The following is a 22,124-nucleotide window of genomic DNA, read 5'->3' on the forward strand; positions in this document are numbered from 1 at the left end:
CGTATATATATATATGTATATATATATATATATATATAAATACAGAAAGCAACAGAGAGCGTTTTACAGCCCTAAAAAAGGAGAAAATATATCAAAAGAAACCATACCACCACTAGGATTCGTTCTTCTGACCTACAGATCCCATGCCCACTATTTTACCATTACGCCACGTCTCTTTTTTTTTGTGTATTGCCGGTATGCGGTAAACGACGAATAATTTGCCATGCAAACACATACGCTCAATTTCAGTTTCGGCCAAACATGTCTCGCACAGGCGTGATAGATTCGCTATCGCCCCGTGACTCAACCTTACGCCTCTGTAAGAAACAAAAAGTTGTTGCTATTCAATAGCAATACTTGACTTGCCACATTACTGATTTTCATCTACGATTGCTATTTTAACTTGAAAACAAGTCTTAAGTGATCCTAGATCTGGGCGCTGTACGGGCTCTTGCTCACCACTTTTGAAAGCCGTTGGTTGTTCTTCGCGCAAGGGAATAGCAACACTTTCTTAGTTCAACAATTTGTTTCATGCGATACGTCTGTGCAGTCACAAGTCTCCGTCAGAGAAGCGTCGGTTAGCGCGGCTGACAGCCTTCGGCGACAGCACATATACGTATGTTTATAACGCGTCAGATCGGCACTCACTGCTAGTTTTACTGACACTGTAGACACGGAACAACGGTCTGTTTACAAACGCCAATTGGAAAGCTGAAACATAGAGTGACTCGTTAGAATTGTTCATTCCTGTCTCCAGACGGGCCGATAGGGTGTGGACGGACTCAGCGGGTTCAGTAGGCCCAACCTTCGGTGGAAGCAAACGATCTCGGCGTGGGTACCTGGCGAATGCTAAAATGTTTGTATTTAAACCTGAGAACCTTTTAACTGTTATTTTTAGTGTAGAAGGGAAAGTGGAAGCGCACGAATTGCCTCAGTTTTGTTATCGGTGCGATAATATCAATCAGCGACAGTTCTTAGGGTCCGTTCGAACGCGTCTGAGCGACTGCTGAGTTTCGTGTAGACTGCACAACACTGCGACAACTCGCAGTCATCGGTTGCGTACAAACTACGCAAACAATCCAATCAATTTCCAATCTCTTGTATGCTTTTATTGAAATATGCATTCACATTGGGAACTATAGTTAAAGTGTGACGTTTGCCTAGTAGAAAGAGCATCAACATATTCCTCGATGCACTCCGGATTTGGCCCACTTGCTAGAGAAGAATTTTTCACTCGAAGTTCATACCATTGAGGTGAATCTATAAAGAAAGATAAGCAATGTAGGAACTATGAATGAAGTAGTAATGAATGTGTCTTCTCTAATTTTTCTTTGAATCTGAACACTGCTTCGTGTGCGAAAGCCATGCAACTTTATTAGCATCCATTGCTTTAGGCAAGCATTAGTTTTCGATCCAGCTCTCTATATCGATCCAGTGCATCATATAGATCCAGTGCATCTATATGTCCCTGAAAGATACTTGCATGAATTTCTACAGATGTTCTCCGAAATGCAATATAACTGACTTATTTTTACGGATTGAAAAATTCAATAACATTTTTATACTTCCGGTACTTTTACGTTATATGGATAAATACACTACATTCCGGGTAGATCTCAAAATTTCGCTGCCTCTGGGAACACTGTCAATCTTTGATGCCAAATGATTTCCCCATTATGAATCTTTAATAATCTTTGAAGTGGTTTAGAATTTTAGAATGTCAAGTTAAATTAGGTAAAAAATTCAGGCCTGTACAAACCTGTGACGTTGCTCCCGAAGTTTACCAAGAAAACTGCGCATTTGTTGTCGAGGCTCTGGTAAGTTAGTGTCTCAAATTGAGTGTCACATTCTGTAATTTTTGCAGAAATTGACTTCACCAAAGTTTCAACAATTAAGAAGGAGACCATGCCTTAAACTTGTGATAAAAATATGAAATATGTTTCTACAAAATACAACTGGTGCTATCGTTATTTAGACTAAAATGTGTCGTGAAATACAATCATTGGTAGAAGTTATTGCGATGAGTTGTGCGTGATACACACGTGTACACGTTGTTTAAATTTGTTTTATTTCAATCAACGAACTAAATTTTGCACATTGCCACAGATTTACAAATCTTCATTCTCAACCGCTAGTAATTTGTTACTATCCATTGTGTTAGCCTCTTCAACACCGCCTAAAAATGCAAAGCACTTTTACATGCGCCACAAGCTCTAAGGAAAATTAAAGTCTATATTCGAAGAATAAGTATTATAAAAAAAACTAGGCAACTGAAACATGTATTCCTAGCCTATTACCCTTTTAATATTGTATTTTCGTTAGAAAGCTTTTAGTATCATAATTGTAAATGTGTATTAAACTCTAACACGCAAATGTGTTCTCTTCTAAGATAAATATGCGTACCTTTATACACACATTTTTTCACTCAGTTGAGTCATGTATGACTGTGACATAAAATTAAAATTCGTTAGCACATCATTGTTACTAGCTCTATACACTATAACAGCTATATACCCAATGCTAGCCTATATAATAAGTATAATATTGTGTCAACGTTATTTTCTCTGCATCTTGGACTTTATAGTGCAGATAAAGCATTTCTGGCTTCTAAAAGGCCGCTTACATTTCACGTTATGCATGTACACAGGGCTGGCTTCAAATTGCAACAAGCCGTTGTAGGCGTGTTTTTAAATAGACAACAAAGTATACCACAATCAATAACAACAACGACATTTACCAGGAGACAAACAAAATACATTGCCACCATTACTATCGTTCACAACGTGAAGTGAGCTGCTTAATAACAAAGATAGAGAAAAAGATAGGTGGGCATTGTCCTGTCTGGAGCCAGTTGCCCAGGAAAGTAGTTGCTTAGATCCACTTTATAACAAATTCAACTGAGTCTTGGAGAAACGAGGCGCACGCGCGCCTCGTTGAAACAAACAAATACAACACGCGTGTAGCAGATGTACAGATTAGAGATATATAAAATGCTTGATGCAATAAATTTTGCACGTAAAATAGAACCAAGCATTTTGAGTCATAAATTGCAAGATATACAAAGGACATTGTCTTGTAATGAATGACATCTAACTGGTACCTTTAGAAAAAAGAACAGGATTTACGTAGGCCGGTACTAAACAATATCATTAACCATGTCTAGGAGGAAAGTGATAACAAGAGTTATAAATGCAAGAAGGTTCGAATTGAGTGCCAGGGCTGGAAATGATGGGCTCATTTTTCGGATTAGAGAAAATGGCAAATTAAAGATTGTCGAAAATGCATATAATTGATGGTTATTGCCGAGATTAGGAGAAATAAGTGTAAAATAGATGGGCTATTCAAGGCGTACAGCTTCGTGGTTGAGCAGTGCTTATCAACGTAAGAGTGCGGCTGGCTATACGGAAGGGAAAAGCAATCGAGGGCACGAACAGTTTGTGCTTAGTGACAAAATTAACTAATAATGCAGTAGCATTTATCATCATCATCATTATCATAAGCTTATATTTATGTCCACTGCAGGACGAAGGCCTCTCCCCGCGATCTCCAATTACCCCTGTGCTGCGCTAGCTGATTCCAACTTGCGCCTGCAAATTTCCTAACTTCACCACCCCACCTAGTTTTCTGCCGCCCTCGACTGCGCTTTTCTTCTCTTCGTATCCATTCTGTCACTCTAATAGTCCACTGATTAGCCATCCTACGCATTACATGGCCTGCCCATTCCTAATGGTTTAGCATTAGGAATGTTAAAAAAACATGTACGTAGAGGGAGTAGAGAAGGTAGAAAGTGAAGAGGACAGCTTAGCAGGACATAAGAACGTGTGCGGATATATATATATATATATATATATATATATATATATATATATATATTTATATATATATTTATTTATTTATTTTCACACTCTCTATCGCCCGAAGGCTTTACAGAGAGGAGGGGCAAGAACAAATGGAAGTGTTAATGTATATATATATATATATATATATATATATATATATATATATATATATATATACAACTAGCGTTACCTCATACGGAGTCTTACTGATCTACCAGTTTAGTGCTTACAGCCTAGCCTGAAAGAAATGGGTGCCCTACTGCCTTTAAGTGCATTTCAGCAAACAAATAGGTTGGTGGGTTGGTGTATATATAAGGATGAGAAGCAGTTGTTGGCGGTTGTATTCGGCTTGCGGTTGTATAGTCAAACAGTTTAGGTAAGTGAACCGACTTTCATCAACGACTCCAATGAATTTTGCCGACACAACCTCTTGATATGTCTAGGTAAAAAAATGAGGCAAACGAAGGCGTAAGAAAAAAAAAGAGAAGTGTGAGAGAGAGCAGAGGGCTATGGAGATTACTCGTTGAAGCCAGGGGCATTCACCAGATATTCGGGGAGTCGCGCCCCTCATCGTTGGTAGTGTTCAGGTCACTGACACGTTCACTCAGACGAGTGTTATGGGGTCAGGAAGGTAGTGCACAAGGAAATGAATGCGGTACGCATGCTACTAGGCGCTAGATGAATATGCAATCAATTTTGTGACATTCTAATCAAACAAAGGCATATATACCGGGTGTCTCATCATTTCCCTTTTCTTTTGTCGTCGTAATGAGGAGGCCATGATTACGGGGGTTTGAGAAATTGCTTAAGGGGGTATGATGCCATTCAATGCGCGTTAGGTCACGTCGTCACATGCTCCTCAGGGTGTGGTAGGAGAAGGACGTGCTAGCGCCATTAAAGACACTTAAAGGGAACATTAAGGTGGCCTAAATTTTTTCAAATTGCTTGTGCTAGATATCACAATTTTAGTCCATGAGCTGGTCTACTCGATGAGGTGGACATCACTTGTTCAAAATATTGAAAAACATAATCGACTAATTAAAGACTTCTCCAATTAAGTTTCTAAATAATTACCTTATCGCACATATTGCAATTAACTAATTTAGCCGGGGCGTTCGCAAGACCAATCCATTTGGAACAAATTCTCAGAATGGCACCAGCTTCAATATAATAATTCGCTAACTTTGCGGAGAAATGCATTGGCGTTCCACTCATTTTTGTGTTTCAATGCCTAAAACGGCGTCTTTTTAAGAAAGTAACTGGAGCGCGAATGCATTCCTTCGCAAAGTTCTAGAAATAATATCACAGAATTGGTGTCGTCCCGAGAATTTGTTCCAAGTTGATCGTCCTTGCGAACTCTCCGGCTAAATTTCTCAATTGTAATATGTGCCATAAGGTAAATATTCGAAAACTTAATTAGGGCATTTTTGCTACTTAGTCGATAATGCATATCTATATTTTGTGCAAGTAATATGTACACCTCTTCCAGGAGACCAGCTCATGCAGTAGCACTGTGCTATCTGGCACAGAAAATTTATAGAATGTTTGAACGTTTTCGCTTAAACGCCGTGTATACAGTGCAACTGTCAATAGTCAGTAGTACGTGTTGCTGGGATAGTCGCTTCATGCTGAAGACCATAATATTTATCGCCACGTACTGAAAAATGGAGACACAATGCGGAGGGGACAAGGTAAGTGCTACTTACAAAGACATTAATATTGTCACGTAGTAGTGACGGTGAAGAAAACAGTCGCAAAACTGTGAATGATGAAACGGACTTTATTCGGCGAACCTGTGCCCACAAAAGCAAGTTGTACTCGAAGGTAAACGATAGCGGCGAACACAGTCGGCGATCGTCGAAAATCTGATTAGCAGCGAAACGCGCCGGCTTTTATACATGAGTCATCGAATGTTTCCCATTATTCCCTGGTGCCCGCGTGTCATCCAGAAAGTTATAGACAAATCGCGTCGGTCAAACAATCAGATAACATAACCGTCGGTGAAAACAGGCAACGGAAAGAAGCATCGATAACGATCGAGAAACGTCCCATACGTACAGGCTAGTCCTGCGCCGAGCGATAGCCGTTAATATTTGTGAGCCGGTGAAGAGCGGTCACCGGTGAAATATAAAAAAGTACACGTGGAAATATATAGAACCAACTGACGATGGTATGCTCGTCAGTTGCAGTTCGCTCTTTCAAGAGCCCGTGGCAATGTGGTGAACGCGTTATTTTTTTCATACATAATCTTTACTAAGCATACAGGACACATGAGTAAACAAAGATTTTGGAGCTTCACCACAGCTTAGCTACAGAAGTGGAAAAAGCTGATGCGACCCAGTGGAGCGCTTCTTTATATGTTAGCGTTCTGTGGCGGAGATCCCCAGGACGAGTAGCATCACACACAACAAACAAAAACTGTTTAGGTTCGGAAACACGGCATGGTTCAAACGATAGAAAATAACGTATCAGTGCTCGCGAAACACAATGATTCTATACGTCGCAACATCGCGGGTAAATTTATCTAAGGCTGGTTCGCGTTATGAATGCACACGCACAAACGCGTGCATAACACCAGACAGCTAAGGCAGGGAAAAAGAGTGCACACTCTGCCATGCAGAACAGAAAACTGTCAAAAAGTGATGCTGTACTACCACCACGTTTGCCGGCTCAGTCATTTTAATGAAGTACTCTAGCACGAGAGCATTTGGTTCATGAGTGCTTATTAAGGTTATCATCTCTATATATCATATTCTATGTCGCACATATCGCGTCTATGTATTTGAATATTTGCTGAAGCATTTTCGTTCTCACAATTTTTCTATACAGCTAATCAGATTTTTGTGATACCTTGCTCTTAAGCAGTATTATTTTTGCGTTAATAGACGCTTGCACTAATTTATGTAAAAATTTTGTAGAATACAGACAGAGCAACATTTGGGCTGTGATTCATTTAATTTGCTTTGGTGTCATTTACACTGTCTTCGAAGCAAGCCTATCGGATCAGCCAAATTAGTTCCTTGCAAACATGCATGGGTTTACTTTTTAGCGCCGTTCTACAAGAACTAATGACATTTCTTAATATTCTTTTACAAACTGCCAAATAATATTAGTGCAGAACATCTTTGTCCTGGTTTGATATTTGCATTGATATTACACCTTTTCTGCCACATTTCCTCAGCATATATTTTGCAAAGCCAGTTTTATCCCATCACTAGTAACATGTAGAACCTGACATTTATTCGCAGCTGTTTCGTACTCTTGTTACGTAGGTATTATGGATACTTTAAAAAATGCTTAAAATAGAATGCATCTGGTGCCTTTATTTCATCTTAAACATTACTGGGAACATTTTCTTGCTTATATTGGGCACAATATTATGTTGTTGTGGCTGGTTTCAAGTCTTGTGGCTGTTTCCATGCTTCCGTAATATTTTACAGATTCCGTAATCCTCCAAATGTGCTGAGCTTTAACGTCTTCCACTTTCTCGCTTCCGATTAGTTTTGACATTTCAATCACAACAACCTGATGTATCAACTTTGAGGGGGTTAGAAGTTATTCGTTGCTTCCACTTCCAAGGTCCTTGATAGCTCTTAGGGTCCTTCATTGCCATATTCCTGTATTAGTGCCTTACGTCTGACCAAGTGCGGCCTCCATAAATATAGCCGGTATTACCATATATCATTACTTCTGCTCTAACCTTATCTATCTTTTACAAAGCGCTTCGTTCATGTGAACAGGCAGCCCCAATTTCACACTACTACTTGTTGCTCTCCCTGTCTGAATCGTTTTCTTCTGTCTATTGAAAAGGAAGAGAATTTCGCTTGGAAATAGAGGCAGTGCACTGCTCTCAAAGGAAACATTGCTTCCTTATAGATGCGCTTGTGTTGTTATGTCATAAAGTCCTTGTTTTGAAGCCTCATTACTTTTGTTAAATTGATAGAAAACCGGCGCAATCAGTATATTTATGCGAGATTATAAGTAAAACGAAATATTTACTTACCTTCATTTATAACTTTCATTTCGTTTGGCATCTCAGTGTGGTCAAGGAAGTCTGTGTTAGTCAGGAGATCTGCTAAAAAGGTATAGTGATTTCTGGCATAGAAAAACAGCATGAAACGCTTGTAGAAAAATACATTATTTCACTTAGGACGGTCAGTAAATCTCTACAGGCAAGATACTTACACGGATTCGTTTGATAGGTAATATCTGGTGATGTAGCTGCTATTATTGGTTATATTATGAACGACGTCCACCTTGCATGACAACTGCGTAGATTGACTAGAGTTGTAAACCCATATTGGTTCCGTTGTGTTCATGAACTGCAACAGCATACAAAAAAGCCTATATGTTTTGGTTGTTTTGTTTCATTTTATTATTCAAAAATATAGGAACACAATGAACATATGTATTATTTAACACTTCTGTTTGGCCGATGTTTGTATTCCGGAATTTACAAACATCACTACGTGGCCTTGAATCTTGTTTACTTTTTGCATTATAAACAAGACGTGTTTGATTCAAGCTATCACGTCTTTCGAAACTATACAAGAAATCTACCTTATGCCCAAAAAGGGGATGTTTCATAACCGAGGAGTTTTATGTCAGTGGCGTCAGTGTCGCAGCTTCTTCGTATGATGACACAATGTACGTCTACAATAAGGCACAGTAAACATGCGAATTTTGAAATATTTTTGGGAAGATCGGTCGTAAGAACACCTGACAACCACCATTTGATTTCTTTGCCTCCTTTAATGGCTGCAGAGCTTCTACTGGCGTAGTAAACTTATAGCAATGAGGTAATATCAGTATATTCTTTGTTTTCTATATTACCGGGAATCCATCATTTGTTATTTCCTCAATATCATGTCACTATCTCACTCCGGCGTTGTGGAAAAGCCACTGTCATGGAATCACAATCATGTCATCTTCGACTCTTCATTCCATCATGCCTATAAGTTTTCTCAAGTAGAACACAAAAACTGGGGTGAACACTCTCGACAGTGGAAGGTATACCAGCGACAACAACAGAGTGACGCTGGCATGAATTGAAATAGCTTCATTGACAACTACTGCTGCCTAAGCAACATGTACCGCTTTTCTACCCACTGTTGGAGATCATCCAGTAGCGAATAACTTTTGCAGAATAGAACCAACGGTACTCGCTATCAGTTACAATTTCAATAAGTGGTATGGATACACAATGATTGCAGAATAAAAATATTTGCAGGCCTTTCGAGCAGGAGTTGTTTCGTTCACGCAAAGGCGAACATACCGCACTGAGAGGTTGTTACAACTTTGTTCAAATAATAAACAGTGGCTTCACAGCTCTCACTGTACTACGCGTACTATCCAAGTATGATGCCATGCTTTAAGTGTGATAAATGGGAAGTGAATTCTGCAAGACATAGTCGTTGACTGTGACCGACAAAGAAATGTTGGCGCGACAACAGTGAATGTACAGCCGAGGTCAGTATAAGAATATAAGTATTGGCTAAAGGACCTCTTTGAACCACTGTCAGCCGTCAACACTCCTTATTATCCTTATGAACTCATTGACTGCTCACTGACCATGGCCAAAATTATTCATTTCGGATGTATTGTTTTAGACATAATTTTTCTTTATAGCGATTCATCTTACGTGACAGACGGCCTAACGGACGGGTTTTCTTGTTGGGTAGGCATAGAAATACGCATTTCAACAGAGTAGCCTGTTACGCAGAGGGAGACGGTCTCCTCGTGATTCACCGCTAGTTTTCGATGTATTGTCCGAAGCCTAATGGGATTACGTGAGCCTGTTATCTTAATTATTTGCATGATTTGACGCTCATACAACGCTGTCTATGTTCACAGCTGGGGCCACCGAGAGCTATATCCTGGCATCTATATCAGTGGAGCATATTTGGGAGCGAATTACGACCAGCGGCAGTAACGCCTCTATGATGTAAAGTTATGCGGCAATAAATAAAGCGACAAGTGGAGTTTTATGGGAATCAACAAGAAGTCAAGAAGACGCGGCAAAGTAAAAAAACCGACTGATCAAGCAGCATCACCAAGGCAGAAGAATCACTCGATGTTACATTTGCCAAGTCATCGGCAACGCAAGCTATTTATCAGAAGTAAGGAAAATAAAATGAAATAAAACGTGAACATGCAGAGAGTTCACTGTGTCCTACCTAGTACGCAAAATAGTTTGTGAATGATTATTGCACAAATATAGTGCTGCCACAATATAGAATTATTCTAAGAAATTTGTCTAATGATTATAATGATTCCTCTATGAAAGTGCTAAAGATCATAATACATTTGTTCTTGCAATAAAATAACCACAGTGTGGCATATAATTTAGGGCTCCTGAATGTCTGCATATTGTTTTCCAGAAACAAAGCACTGTCGACGGGATCTGCTGTAACCCATTTATTCTGCCCTTGAAAAATGTAACCCACTGCATTGGCATTCCGTTAACTTCCTGCGCTATTGGCTGCTTTGGTAACCATTTTATATACCTTTGCCGACTAAGGATACTCTAGAAGAAGAAGAACGTAAACTTTATTATCAAATAAATCAGATTCGAGACCGGAGTCTTTTTAGTGGGTCTGGGCGCCTGCTGTGGACGCGGTTCCGAGACCTTGTCTCGAAGCGGCTTCCTCGGCTCGCTGGACGGCTCAGAGTTGTACTGTCATGCTCGAGCTGAGCAGTGCGGTCTTCCAGCGCGAGCGTATAGGCTGGAGGTGGAAGAGACGGAGGGGTCGGCACTGCCCGAATTGTTTGTTATGTCCTGACATTCCCATCACATGTGATTAAGTGTGGCAACCTCGCCCCAAGATGTGCATCTGCTTGTAGTGTACATGTCTGGATACATGGCGTGCATGACTCTGGGGTTTCTGTAAAAATGAGTTTGTAATTGTCTGTAGTGTACTGCTTGCGTCCTGTCTAACCAAGCGTGAGGGAATAGGTATACTCGTCTCTGTAACTGGTAGTGTGTCGTGATGTCGTGGAAACCTGATCAAACGATCCTACCGCGCCCAGAGGTTTGCAGTACCCCGCGAGGGCTCTTCCTCCGATGATGCTCGGTGAGTGAGGCCTCGAGCAAAGCGGTGAGCCGCTTCGTTGGGGGTGCTCAGTCCAGTGTGTGCCGGGATCTATTGTTGTCTACCATTGTTGTCCGGCAATGATACTGGCAAACGCATTCCGTATTTCTGTCATTTGTCTAGGAGCGACGCTCCCACCAGTAACGCAGTGTCTTTTATAGCCTGGTAACCACGTGGACCAGAGTTCTAAGTGTCACGAATACGAAAAAAAGGTCGGGAATATGTGGGCGTGGCTGTCCCCTGGGGCTGTTTTTCTAGTGAGCGATAGCACCGACAAAGCACACTTCTCTGTGGATTTACCACTGTTGTTTTATGGCCTACCTGCGTAGCTTTCCCAGTGACCTACAAACAAAAAGTCTAAAATGGTGACACTTTTTATAGTCAACAGTGTTGTGAAGTTACAAACAGAATACCCGGGCCTGTTACGGGCCGAAACGAGGCCCAATCCCTACCGAAGTTTGAACCCGAGCACCTTTCAGAACTAGCCTACAAATCCTAAGCCTGGCCAGCCGACAGGCCGGGCCTTGGATATAAATGCAATTATCGTTCTTGGGGAAGATCCCTTAGTTTGCTGTTTCTGTCTGCTAGTTCGACTATTTGTCCGTGTCTAACCTCTTTAATGCCAACCTGGGTCACTTTGTGGGACCTAATATAAAGGTAGATGATTGGGGTGCTCTTCTAAGCGAACCGCGTTTGAATGTAATGTTAGATCAACTTGAGTCACTCAGTATGTGACCCTTTGTCACCCTATGTCACCCTTTAATGAATCTATCTCATGCTAACTTTGGTCATTAGGTATGTGCCACGGCGTATGTGCCTCTCCTAAATTAAAATGTTTGACCCCAACTTAGGTCACTGGGATTCTGCAGCTTAGAAATGGGGCTTTTGTGTGCCAACGTGTCACTGGGATTGTGCCACTCGTCAAAGCAAAAAATTCACAGGCCTGCGCGGAACACGCAGCAAAGTCACAGCACAAGCTGTGACTCTGCTGAAATTGATATCAGATCGTGTCACAACATTTTGCAGCCGGGAACTAAGAAAATACCTTTCCATGGTGGCGGTGCAGCATCATTACAGGAAAACGGCCTTACTGAGCGAACAAACCAGAGCAGTTAGGCAAGACTCGCTCCATATACAAAAGTAGAACAGAAAGGAGAGGCCGATTGCGACGTCCACCTTCCGGCAGCTTTCTATGCGGGTAATACAGCGCTGCGGACGTCTACTGGTGAGACGCCGTATGAAATCGTACATGGGGAGCTGCCCCAGCTGAAAGCGATCCTCAGGCTAGATGCTCCCGTTAGCGTCACAAGCTCTGACAGTCGCGCCATCGCGATCAGAGCTGCGGTGAAGGAAAAAGCCACACAAGCGCAAGAAAAAAGTCACAGGCCTGCGCGGCACAAGCAGCACAGTCACAGCGTAAGCTGGTGGAGCGGCTCAAGAGTAGCTCGAATTTGGCCACCACGCTTAACAGGGTCTTCGCGGCAGTCGGTTCGCCTCGTTTTGACGAGAACGATCTGAACTGTCTGCCCGGCGTCCACAGCGAGCTGCGGCTAGTAATGCTGTCTGCACAGCAATCTGCTGAGCCCAATCAAGCCTTACAACTGCAACTCACATGCCGGTCAGGGTGCGCTTGCAGGCACCCTAATTGATGGCGCCACCATACTGGCAGAGGCTCGGCAGCTCGGGAGCGTGTACGTTGATTGCGCGCCTCGCATGAATCGCATATTGTCTTCTGCGAATGCGGACGCGGCGTTTAGAGGCATCTTACCTAGATGGCGCCACCATACTGGCGGAGGGTCAAGTTGTCTACCCCTGCGTGCTTGACTTATAGGTTATTTTCCGGGGCCCGATAGCAAACGCTCGCGTGGCTCAGTGGTAGTGAATCCAGCTCCCACGCAGCGGGCGAGGGTTCGATCCCGGCGGGAATGAGGCACTTTTTCGCTTTTTCGGCGATAGCGGTTACGCGGCGGACGCCGGCGGCGGCGGCATCATCGCGACCCGAAACGGCTATGGGAATGAGGTCATAACAGCTTAGGGCTGTAAAAAAAAACGTTCACATTTCTCCTGTGTTCGACGGAATTGAGCCAACGGCATATATATTCCGGCAATCTTGCTGAACATATTTTCACACACGGGCCGCAGGCAGACGTAGTGCCGGCGCTGCTAGAGGGTACAGCGTGTCCATATGGATGCCCGAAATAGGAGCTGGGCTGAATACGCGCCTTGTACATTAAGATTTTGGCGAAGCAAAATGAGGTGGTGCTGCATTGCTTATATGCTAATCGGAATAACCGGGAGGTATGGTGACCAGCTCGATGTACCGAACGTTGCGGAGCTCCTTGGCGAGGACGGAAATCGCAGACCTCCATTAAAATGTTACGTGTGGAAATACAAGGGCCAAAAAGACTATTTACACTGTATTTACAAGAGCAGCGCCGCAAGAGCCCAAGATGGAAACCAGCTCGTGTCAAACCGAGATGCTCATCTTCGTCTTCATTTGCATCATTTCTCTTGAACGTCTGTTGTACCGCAACAATATCGACACGGATGGTTCTTTCAGAATGCTTTCGGCAAGCCCGAGCCTATGCAGTGCGCGATTTTCGACCTCTGTTTTAATGTATTAGTACTTTTAGGGTACTTCACGCGCTTTCCAGAGGCTACGTTTGTATGTATGTATGTATGTATGTATGTATGTATGTATGTATTTATGTATGTATGTATGTATGTATGTATGTATGTATGTATGTATGTATGTATGTATGCATGTATGTGCATACGTACTATCGAACAGAAAAGTTTACGGACCAAGGGATCTGACAAAAACCTGAGTATCTCCGTAGCCTCAAAACACAGCCTGGTATTCCCATTTCCAGCTTCTACTGGTATATGCGAATTACATTGTGATGCACGGTTTTATAATTTACTTTTATTGCCTGCTCGGGTATGTAGCGCTTTCTGAGATCCCGTGGCCCGTAAACTTTTTGGGTCGATAGTACGTGCGTGTGTATGTATGTATGTATGTATGTATGTATGTATGTATTGATACGCAACAGCCACCGCCATAGTGCGGCTACACTGAGGAGAAGGAAGACGACGGGTTCCCGTTTGATATTGCGTCGCCATTTTGGCCTCCGTTATCTTCTCTGTAAATAAGGTGTAAATAGGCTTAGGCATCAGCTAAACTTAACACTATGTATGTATGTATGTATGTATGTATGTATGTATGTATGTATGTATGTATGTATGTATGTATGTATGTATGTATGTATGTATGTATGTATGTATGTATGCATGTATGTATGTATCTAGCCATTTGTCTGTGTGCGTGTGCGTGCTTCTGTGTGTGTGTGTAACCGTTTCCCGGCCGACCGATCTCGCTGAGAAGTCCATGGTAGAATGAGTCATAGGGCTGCTCTGATGAGGGAATAGCGTTCGAACACGACCGTAGGACAAACTTGGGTTACCGAGAATGCGGCAGTGTGTACAGATGTGTTGCTTCGACGAACCTTTCTCACCATGACATGTCGACTTGCAGATGCAGGACAAGGTATGCACCGCTGTTCAGTGAAACTTGTGGATGCCAAATTGGAGGACTGGGTATGTTCCACTCAGTATGTGCTCGTCTTTAATAAGCCTGTTTGGTGCCATCTAGGGCCACTGGGTAGGTGTTATTAGGTGAGTCCTGCTCTTAAATGAATGACTTTGACGTTGTGATGACCGATCCTTTATCGTTTCGTACGGTTCTTTAAAAGGTGCTTCCGTGAAACCAATTGAGGACAAAGCCGTTTGTTAAAAAAGAAAGACAAACAAACCTTTAATTGAACTAGAACGAAAATAAAGCCACAAATTGAACACTCAACGAGCAATCACAGCAACAAATGCACTTAAAGTTAGGATGGTATCAACAGTACACGAGTCCTGGCTGATCACGAGTGTGAGGGCGAGTAATAGTTCGCAGAGGATGGGAGGCAACGCAACAACGAAAGACGTAGCGTTAATCTCACCAAAAGTCGGTGTATTGGACCGTTGGACAGGCTACCAGAGAGCGGCAGCTCTGGCTTGGAGAGGGAAGGTAGGCGCCTTAGCAGCACCGACATATGGCGGCGGTGTTCTGGCCAGGCAGCTGGGCGTAGAACTCGGGCCCGGAGCCCGACTGCTCACGTTCTGCCCACGGGCGCAGAAGTTTGCCGGCATGAGGCAGCAGTTCACGATCAGGTAGAGTGGCGACACCTTGGAACGGGCTGGCAGGAGGCCCCGGTCGGGTGAAGGCCCTATAGCTCGTGTCCAGAACTCGACGGCCTGTCTTCAACTCCGGACCGGCGGCCGACCTTCACCTGGCGTTGCCTCCTGCAACTCTCCCTCTCTTATGCCAGCGCGCGTCGCTTTTCTGCCGATTCGTCTTTTGCCGATTGACCGCTCTAAGCTCCGTGTTTTCTTCTGATTGGATGTCTTTTACTTTTATTTTCTCTTCCTGCGCCACGGGTTCACGTGCCGGATGCTCTTCGACGATGTCGTCTTCCATCCAACTTGGACTTCGCCTCCGAGCACGCATTCCTTGTTGTCTGCATGTTGTCTGTCTCCATCCATAGCACCTTGTCGCACACTACACAAATCGCAAAAGCCCCTTTTGGAAAACGTTTTTCCGAGAGAAAACCTGCCGCTAATCCGCGACATCTTCACATAACGTTTGACACAACTTTCACTGTGGGTCCACCACCTAACCTTGACCAGGTCCAAACGCACAGCACTTTCAAGTCCCAAAGAAGGCTCGCAGGACTGGCATGTAACGCACAACACTCATGAGGTCAAATCACACAGGCTATACCAAAGTACAATAGACTTGAAACATTCAATTCATTCCAGGGTCTATTACATCGGGATGGCAACCGGCTGTTCATCAGCTTTTCAAGTTATTCCATCCCAGATTAGATGAACAGGGCGTATCCTATATTTGAGACGATCGCCATGGATCCGCTTTGCTGCGACTTGGGAAGTCCGTACTTGTGAGCCCCTGATTGACCTGACCAAGCTGCTTATGTGGTTCGAAAGTCCCAAACTGGGAGTTACTGGCATGAAAGTAAATGTGCGCTGCATACGTGAACTAAGACACATATCTCGTAGAGACCACTTCTGCCATGCTGACGTGCCGCTTTCACTGGTCGCACAAGCATTCCGTCAGCATCCCTGCGGAAATGCTTTCTGCTTCAGCCGACACCCGAGAAGACCGATCCGCCTCCTCACCATTCGCTGAGGAGGAGTCGATGCACCGCCGTTACACTCTCTCAGATAAGCTTCCGACATTTCCGTAGCGCCCTCTCCTGTGGAAATAAACCATGATTTGTCGAACCCGCCTCCAGGCATGCAATAACGCACACTTCTCATGAGCACGTTGTTAGTATGCGTCGACCTGCCATGCGGCTTTTCTCCTAAGTCGTTTATTTCTTTGTATTTGTTGTGATCTTTCTATGGAGTACTTCTGTACTGGTACAGTTGCTGAGTACCTCCGCACTCATGTACATTAAACATTGGCCTATGTGACCTTCGAGGATGCAGGCAGGCGAACTCACCCTCACTTGAGATGAACCATTCGAGTGGTCCTCCAAACTGATGAGGAAATTGTTACCACTATAGGCAGTACAGCGGAAGAGGTGATCGTCTCATTGCTCGCGTCGCACTCTTCCCGTGTACCGCCTATAGTGGTAACAGGTGGCCTCATAAGTTTGAAGGGCAACTAAATTGGAGGACCACGTCAATTAGGAAAACTGGCCATGAATCACAGGAATTTTGCCACTCCACATTAACGAAAAAGGTCCTTTAAATTTACTCCGATGCTTGGCGATATCGAACCCACGTCACCAGGGCAGCCAACTGACGCTTCAGCATGCTGTACCACGTATGCACTGGATATGTGGCGCTTTTCAATGAACGTCTTTCAGCACAACGCTTTAGTGAGCTACACCAGGAATGCACTGCTTATGTACCGATCTTCAATGAACCTTCCTCCAAGTTCCGATGCTTCCGAGTGTATGCCACTGGGTTTACGGCAAACGAGGGAACAATTTCACCGCTAGCACGCACCAATGCGTCACGCTTCACGTTTCGTATGCCACGTGCTGACTTCTTGGCAGTCCCAGTAGATGGCGCGCCGTGTACAGAAAGAAGAGCAAGAGAGGAGTCCGGTTACACCATGGCGCGTTTCTCGGCGTTTGCATGCATCGGGGGTGATTACGTTTCGGAAAACTCACGCAGCCTTCGTGGCTGCACCGCTAGACCGCGCTGAGTGTTTCTAGGGACGCGCGAAAGAGGAGTTCAGCTGCAGTACACGTCCCGTGCATAACTCGTCTTGACGGTCGTAAGACTTTGCGTCGGTATATTGATTTAATGCTAGCTGCATTACTCTCGGCAGTCAACGTGAGCTCAATTTTGCCGAATGTTTTCAGGTTTGTAACCAGTTTATTTGTTCTTCTACACTGAAATACGCTCTTGAGCACAAATGGATTAAATCGAAAAAGGAATCTGGTGAGATGTAATGTAAAGCAAGACACTGCGCGGAGAATCTGATACCTGCCTCATAGGTTCTCCTCAGCGATGACTCAAGGTAAGGGGTTCACACTTTTCATAGGCTTGGGGGAGGAGGAGGAAATAACTTTATTTTGTTAATCTGGTTTAGTGGAAACATGACCAATGAAACTGCTCACGAGTTAAACCAAGCTATTATTGTGGCGCCTTAGACACGCATTCTAGTAAAATTGTAACTTGCCAAGGAAAGGCAGCTTTGCCAGCTACAAAAACAGCTATGGGAAGTCCTCAACAGGGCGGTGAAAAACAGCGAAGGTAAGCACAGAGTGCACTGTTTGGCAATGAGCAGTGGCGTACCGAGGCACGTGAACTAGCTGCAAGTATTCTAGAAGTCACGTCGAAATTGAGATTGGTGCCGAGCAAGAGCGGCACGCTATAGTCAAGATGCAGGAAGACGATATACAAAAGAGAAGTACATTATATAAACATGTATACAGAAAAATTCGATAGATTTCCACATCAATAAAATGAACATTTGATACATTAGTCGACATAATTACAGAGAACGTCATCGACAGCCACACACAAAAATGCACACACACATACACATACTGATATATTTACCTTTACTATATCAAGTACTACGCCACCCTTCTTGTGATTCGTTCCGTCATTCGTTCGATGGTATTCATATTCATTTTTCTGGCTGCTTGTATCTTCATAGGAATCATATAAGTTATCTTCGTCGTTGTGGCTGCAAATTATACTTGTGACAACCATACAAAGGAAAACGGCTATACAGAGGCGATGTAATGGCATTGCTGCGTTCCACATAGATCAAAAATATTATGATGTCCACAAGATTTTTATATCATTTCTCTAGTGTAGGAAACGGAATCTTGCCTTTTGTACGTCAGCAAAATATGCCCTGATATTTTTCTACTCTAAAAATGCAGTATGGGTCATATTTTGCATACACTATTCAGCCTTTTATTGAAGTTGTTGACCCTGCAGTGCAGGCATTCAAGAAGCAGTTGTCGGTGCTTTCTTTCCAACGCGAACCTTTGAGATCAGTTTGCAATGAAGCGTTTTCTTTAAATATGAGTTCTGTGTATTATATATACAAACTAAACTTCTCAAACACGGCCGCAGAAAGATGCCGTCAGTCAATGTAATAGTGATATTTTTCAGCCATCGCCTCCGCAGGATTCACATCGTATGCATGTATGTTTCCCGGGACGTGGGAGCACTTTATTAGGATGCTAAGAATACATGTAGTGCCTGAGTGGAATTGATTAGATACACCTTTGTATAACAGCATGTCTATTAAATATGTTTGTTTCAGCAGTGTTATCTAAAAGCACGTTGTTTCTAAGGATAAATGAGCATCTTCACTCTTGTGCTTCCTTCAAAAACACTCTAATATGAAAATTGAATGCACAATGAGAATAGCGTAAAAAAGACAAACTGAAAATGAAGCAGAGAAGGCGCAACTATGTAAATACAGCATTTTAAAGGCCACATTTTTTAAAATTTATGTTAACGTTATGAAGCTCTGACACGCCAAATGATAAATAAAAGCAACTAATCAGTGGTGAAGTTCTCAATTCTAAAACGAACATTTTAAGGAAAAATTTACCTGCTTTACGGGATCGACGCGCTTTTATTTCCTGTGGGTTAGCGCAATGAGAATTCGCAACGCTCGTTAGCTAGTTTTCAACAAGTGGTACGACCTAGTGGACTTTACCTTCCGCGTCTTATTTAGTTCGCTGGTGATACGTTGCGCTAGGGCTAACTCCCTCTCCACATCCGTCAGAGCAGGCGGAGATGCATTTTCTTGCAAATGAGAGCACTTCTCTTCACCGAGATGCTACGTCACGGCTATAGTAGAAGACTCCATGACTGTCACCGCTCACAAGAATTCATGTGCGTCATGGAAAAGCCGGCAGTATTTTGCATGGTAGCAGATAAAACAAAAATGCATTTCATGTATTACTTGCTGCTCTCATTTTCAGTCATGAATGAAGATATCAATATATCAGCTTTCACATTACGCAACTGCACATCTTATAGAATAGTGCAGTTAGTATACCTACAACCATTCTGACCACGTCAGCGTGCCTTGTGGTGATTATCACTTGGTGTGGTTGGAAGAAAAAAAATTAAAAGCTTCATCAGGCTGTTGCGCTTTCGTCATGCTCGTCTCCAAACAGCTGACATCTATACGAAGAAACACAAGGCTGACTTGAGAATCTTGAGAGCGTCGCATGGACTACAAAGAAACGACGCGTAGAGATTGTCTCTTCTTCATCGGTCATGGCATTGGTCAAACTGATAGGCTCGTAAGAAAAAAGAAGAGGGAGTGAAATGAACGGCGGGTGGATTCGCATTTTGGTTTCTCGTAACTTTTCAAGCGAAGCTTGTATTGCCTCGCAAGTGTCGGTGCCGTTGAAGGTGTGACCGCTTAGGTTGAAACTGTGCTTAGTTTTCCACAGTTAATGGTCCCCCGGCATCAAACAAGACCTGCAATATATCAAAGGGGAACCACAGACACCAGCAACTCCGCCAATACTACCCATGAAACCGATTTTGGCCCTTCTGAGAGTGGGATAGGAACTACATCTAACATCACTCTACAACAGTTGTCAATAGCCGATCCAGCATTATGATTAATTCAAGTTGCGAACAAATTTCGCATGAGTCGCATAACCTCGGAAGTCCGCACGTACGAGCTACTCCTTGAAGCCATACCAAAACACGAAATGCCAGAAATACGTCACATCATCGTACTGCGGCTAGGCGAAACTTCGTACACAACAATCAAAAGGGTTCTTTTTCGCCACCTACTCCTTCCTGAACATCACCACATCCAAAAGCTCCTGAGTACCGAGCACCTTGGTGCCCTATGTCCAACAATGTTTCTGGGTCACCTCCAGCTCCTGCTCGTTGGCACGGCCGATTTCGTACACATGGCTCTACTTCGAGAGTCGTTTCTGCAGCGTCTTCGCGCCAAGAAACGATCGACTTCTGTCTCAGCTCATAAAAGTTCTCTGTCGCAACTTGCTGAACTGGCCCACGAAATGACAGACGTTCCACCAGCAGCCATCAACACTGCCGGTGTATCTCCGGTGTCCGCGGTCGATTCACTCCAGGAAGCAGAAAATCTCGCATCTGAAGTAGCCGAATTGCGCCAAGAGCTTCGAGACACTCGCACCTCTAATCACCGATTCTGTCCACCTCATCACTCTGTCACGCAGCCTTCCGTACGTCGGTCGTTTCCGCAAGCTTCATGCAGTTTTTTTACCGAAGAACACGCGCTACTGCCGCCGCCACTTTGATGTTGTTGCTTGTCGATCGGTGCCCCCTTGTTCATGGCACGAGAGAAACGCTGTACCTGGTCGTCATTCACAGCGGAGGGCGATCAAGGCCATTCGGTAAGCCGGCTGCATCACTGACCATATCACCGATTTGCCCTTACATTTTGATGCCGGTGCAGGTCAGCATTATCCTTGCGTCTCAAATTGGCGTCCCCACAGAAAGTCAGCCCCCTTTGAGGCTATTAACTCATCGGTCAATGCAACCTACGGTCGGAAGTCTCACCATTGACCACGGCCTGAAAGCGGGTTTCAGTGGATATTCTGGATAGCAGATATCCGTTATGCAATTTCAGAAGGCGATTTCCAGAGACATTTCTACCTGCTCCTAGACATGAAGCACTGTCCCCTGATTGATAGCATAACTGGTCAGACTGTCAATGGTTTACTGTCAATGGTTTTTTCGTCACTATGGCTCTAACCTCAACTTTCTTCAAACCACCTGCTTCTGCACAGGCCCGTGTGGGCACGCCGCCCGCACCGACTCGGTCCTAACGCGCTCAGTGTTGCTCCTAAGGAGTTCGAGCATTGGTTTCAGCTAAATGAAAAATTATAAGCGATTTCACTCTGTGAAGGTGGATGACCAGCGAAGCGGTTTAGCACACGACACAGATCTCACACAAAATGTGGAGGGCCACTATCGTCGTCGGGAGCGCGCACTATAAGCGGCCTCCCCATTACAACGAGAGAAGTAAAATTCAAAATGGAGAATGGCACTTTGTTTTATATACAGGCGTGACGGTGCCGCCGCCCCGGGAAAGTGGCAGGAAACTAGGCACGCAAGTGATTGGAACTCCGACAAAGAAAGGACGGTGCGAACGTAGACATGGCGGACGCGGTTTCGGCCTTTTGGGCTAAGATCCTATCGTAGTTACTGTAGGTATGGTGTGTTGTTACTGTTTCGTCCCAAATCGGCAGTGCGCATTCTTTGGTTCTTACTTGGAGGTTACTTGGATTTTGTTCGCTTTTCTACCCTACATGTGAGGTCACTCAATGAATTTGCTGATTTCTCCAGTGCTATGCCCTTAAGATAACTTACGGTCAGAATTTTTGACGTAATGCTCCTAAATGTCTCACTGCACTCCTTAGCCTTACTAGGAGGGCACTGTTTGAACTGCGAACAATTAACATATATAAAAGCAAATAAAGTTATCGCCAAAGTAACAAAACTTGGCACTAGTAAAGGTTAAAATTTTTGCGATTTATATGACCATGCTTTTCCTACTACTCTAGAACAAGCCAGGGCTGATGGACTCTGTATTCCGTCACATTGTTCTTTAAAACGAATGTATGTGAGTCTA

General features: G+C 43.7%; 2 protein-coding genes across 4 annotated transcripts in view; one reads left to right on the plus strand and one right to left on the minus strand.

Moving 5' to 3' along the window:
- The window catches only part of LOC119458245 (uncharacterized), a 162,165-nt gene that overhangs the window by 58,402 nt on the left and 81,639 nt on the right, over positions 1-22,124 (plus strand). The gene's annotated exons all lie outside the window — the stretch shown is intronic.
- LOC125946815 (uncharacterized) lies at positions 1,088-18,275 on the minus strand. The gene is made up of 5 exons (XM_049670897.1): positions 18,074-18,275; positions 8,025-8,161; positions 7,843-7,934; positions 1,760-1,849; positions 1,088-1,260 (listed from the first exon to the last, which is right to left on the minus strand). Exons 1-5 carry the CDS (start codon positions 18,266-18,268, stop codon positions 1,109-1,111), a joined length of 666 nt encoding a protein of 221 aa, XP_049526854.1. The 5' UTR covers positions 18,269-18,275; the 3' UTR covers positions 1,088-1,108.

Source organism: Dermacentor silvarum, chromosome 7, assembly GCF_013339745.2.
Source record: "Dermacentor silvarum isolate Dsil-2018 chromosome 7, BIME_Dsil_1.4, whole genome shotgun sequence".
Taxonomy (NCBI): domain Eukaryota; kingdom Metazoa; phylum Arthropoda; class Arachnida; order Ixodida; family Ixodidae; genus Dermacentor; species Dermacentor silvarum.

Coding starts and splice junctions, on each gene's coding strand:
- LOC125946815 (XM_049670897.1), bottom strand. CDS start 18,268: ATGCCATTACATCGCCTCTGTATAGCCGTTTTCCTTTGTATGGTTGTC. Junction 7,935..8,024: donor TACCTATCAAACGAATCCGT/GTAAGTATCTTG, acceptor TTTCTATGCCAG/AAATCACTATACCTTTTTAG. Junction 1,850..7,842: donor AATGAAAGTTATAAATGAAG/GTAAGTAAATAT, acceptor CAAAAATTACAG/AATGTGACACTCAATTTGAG.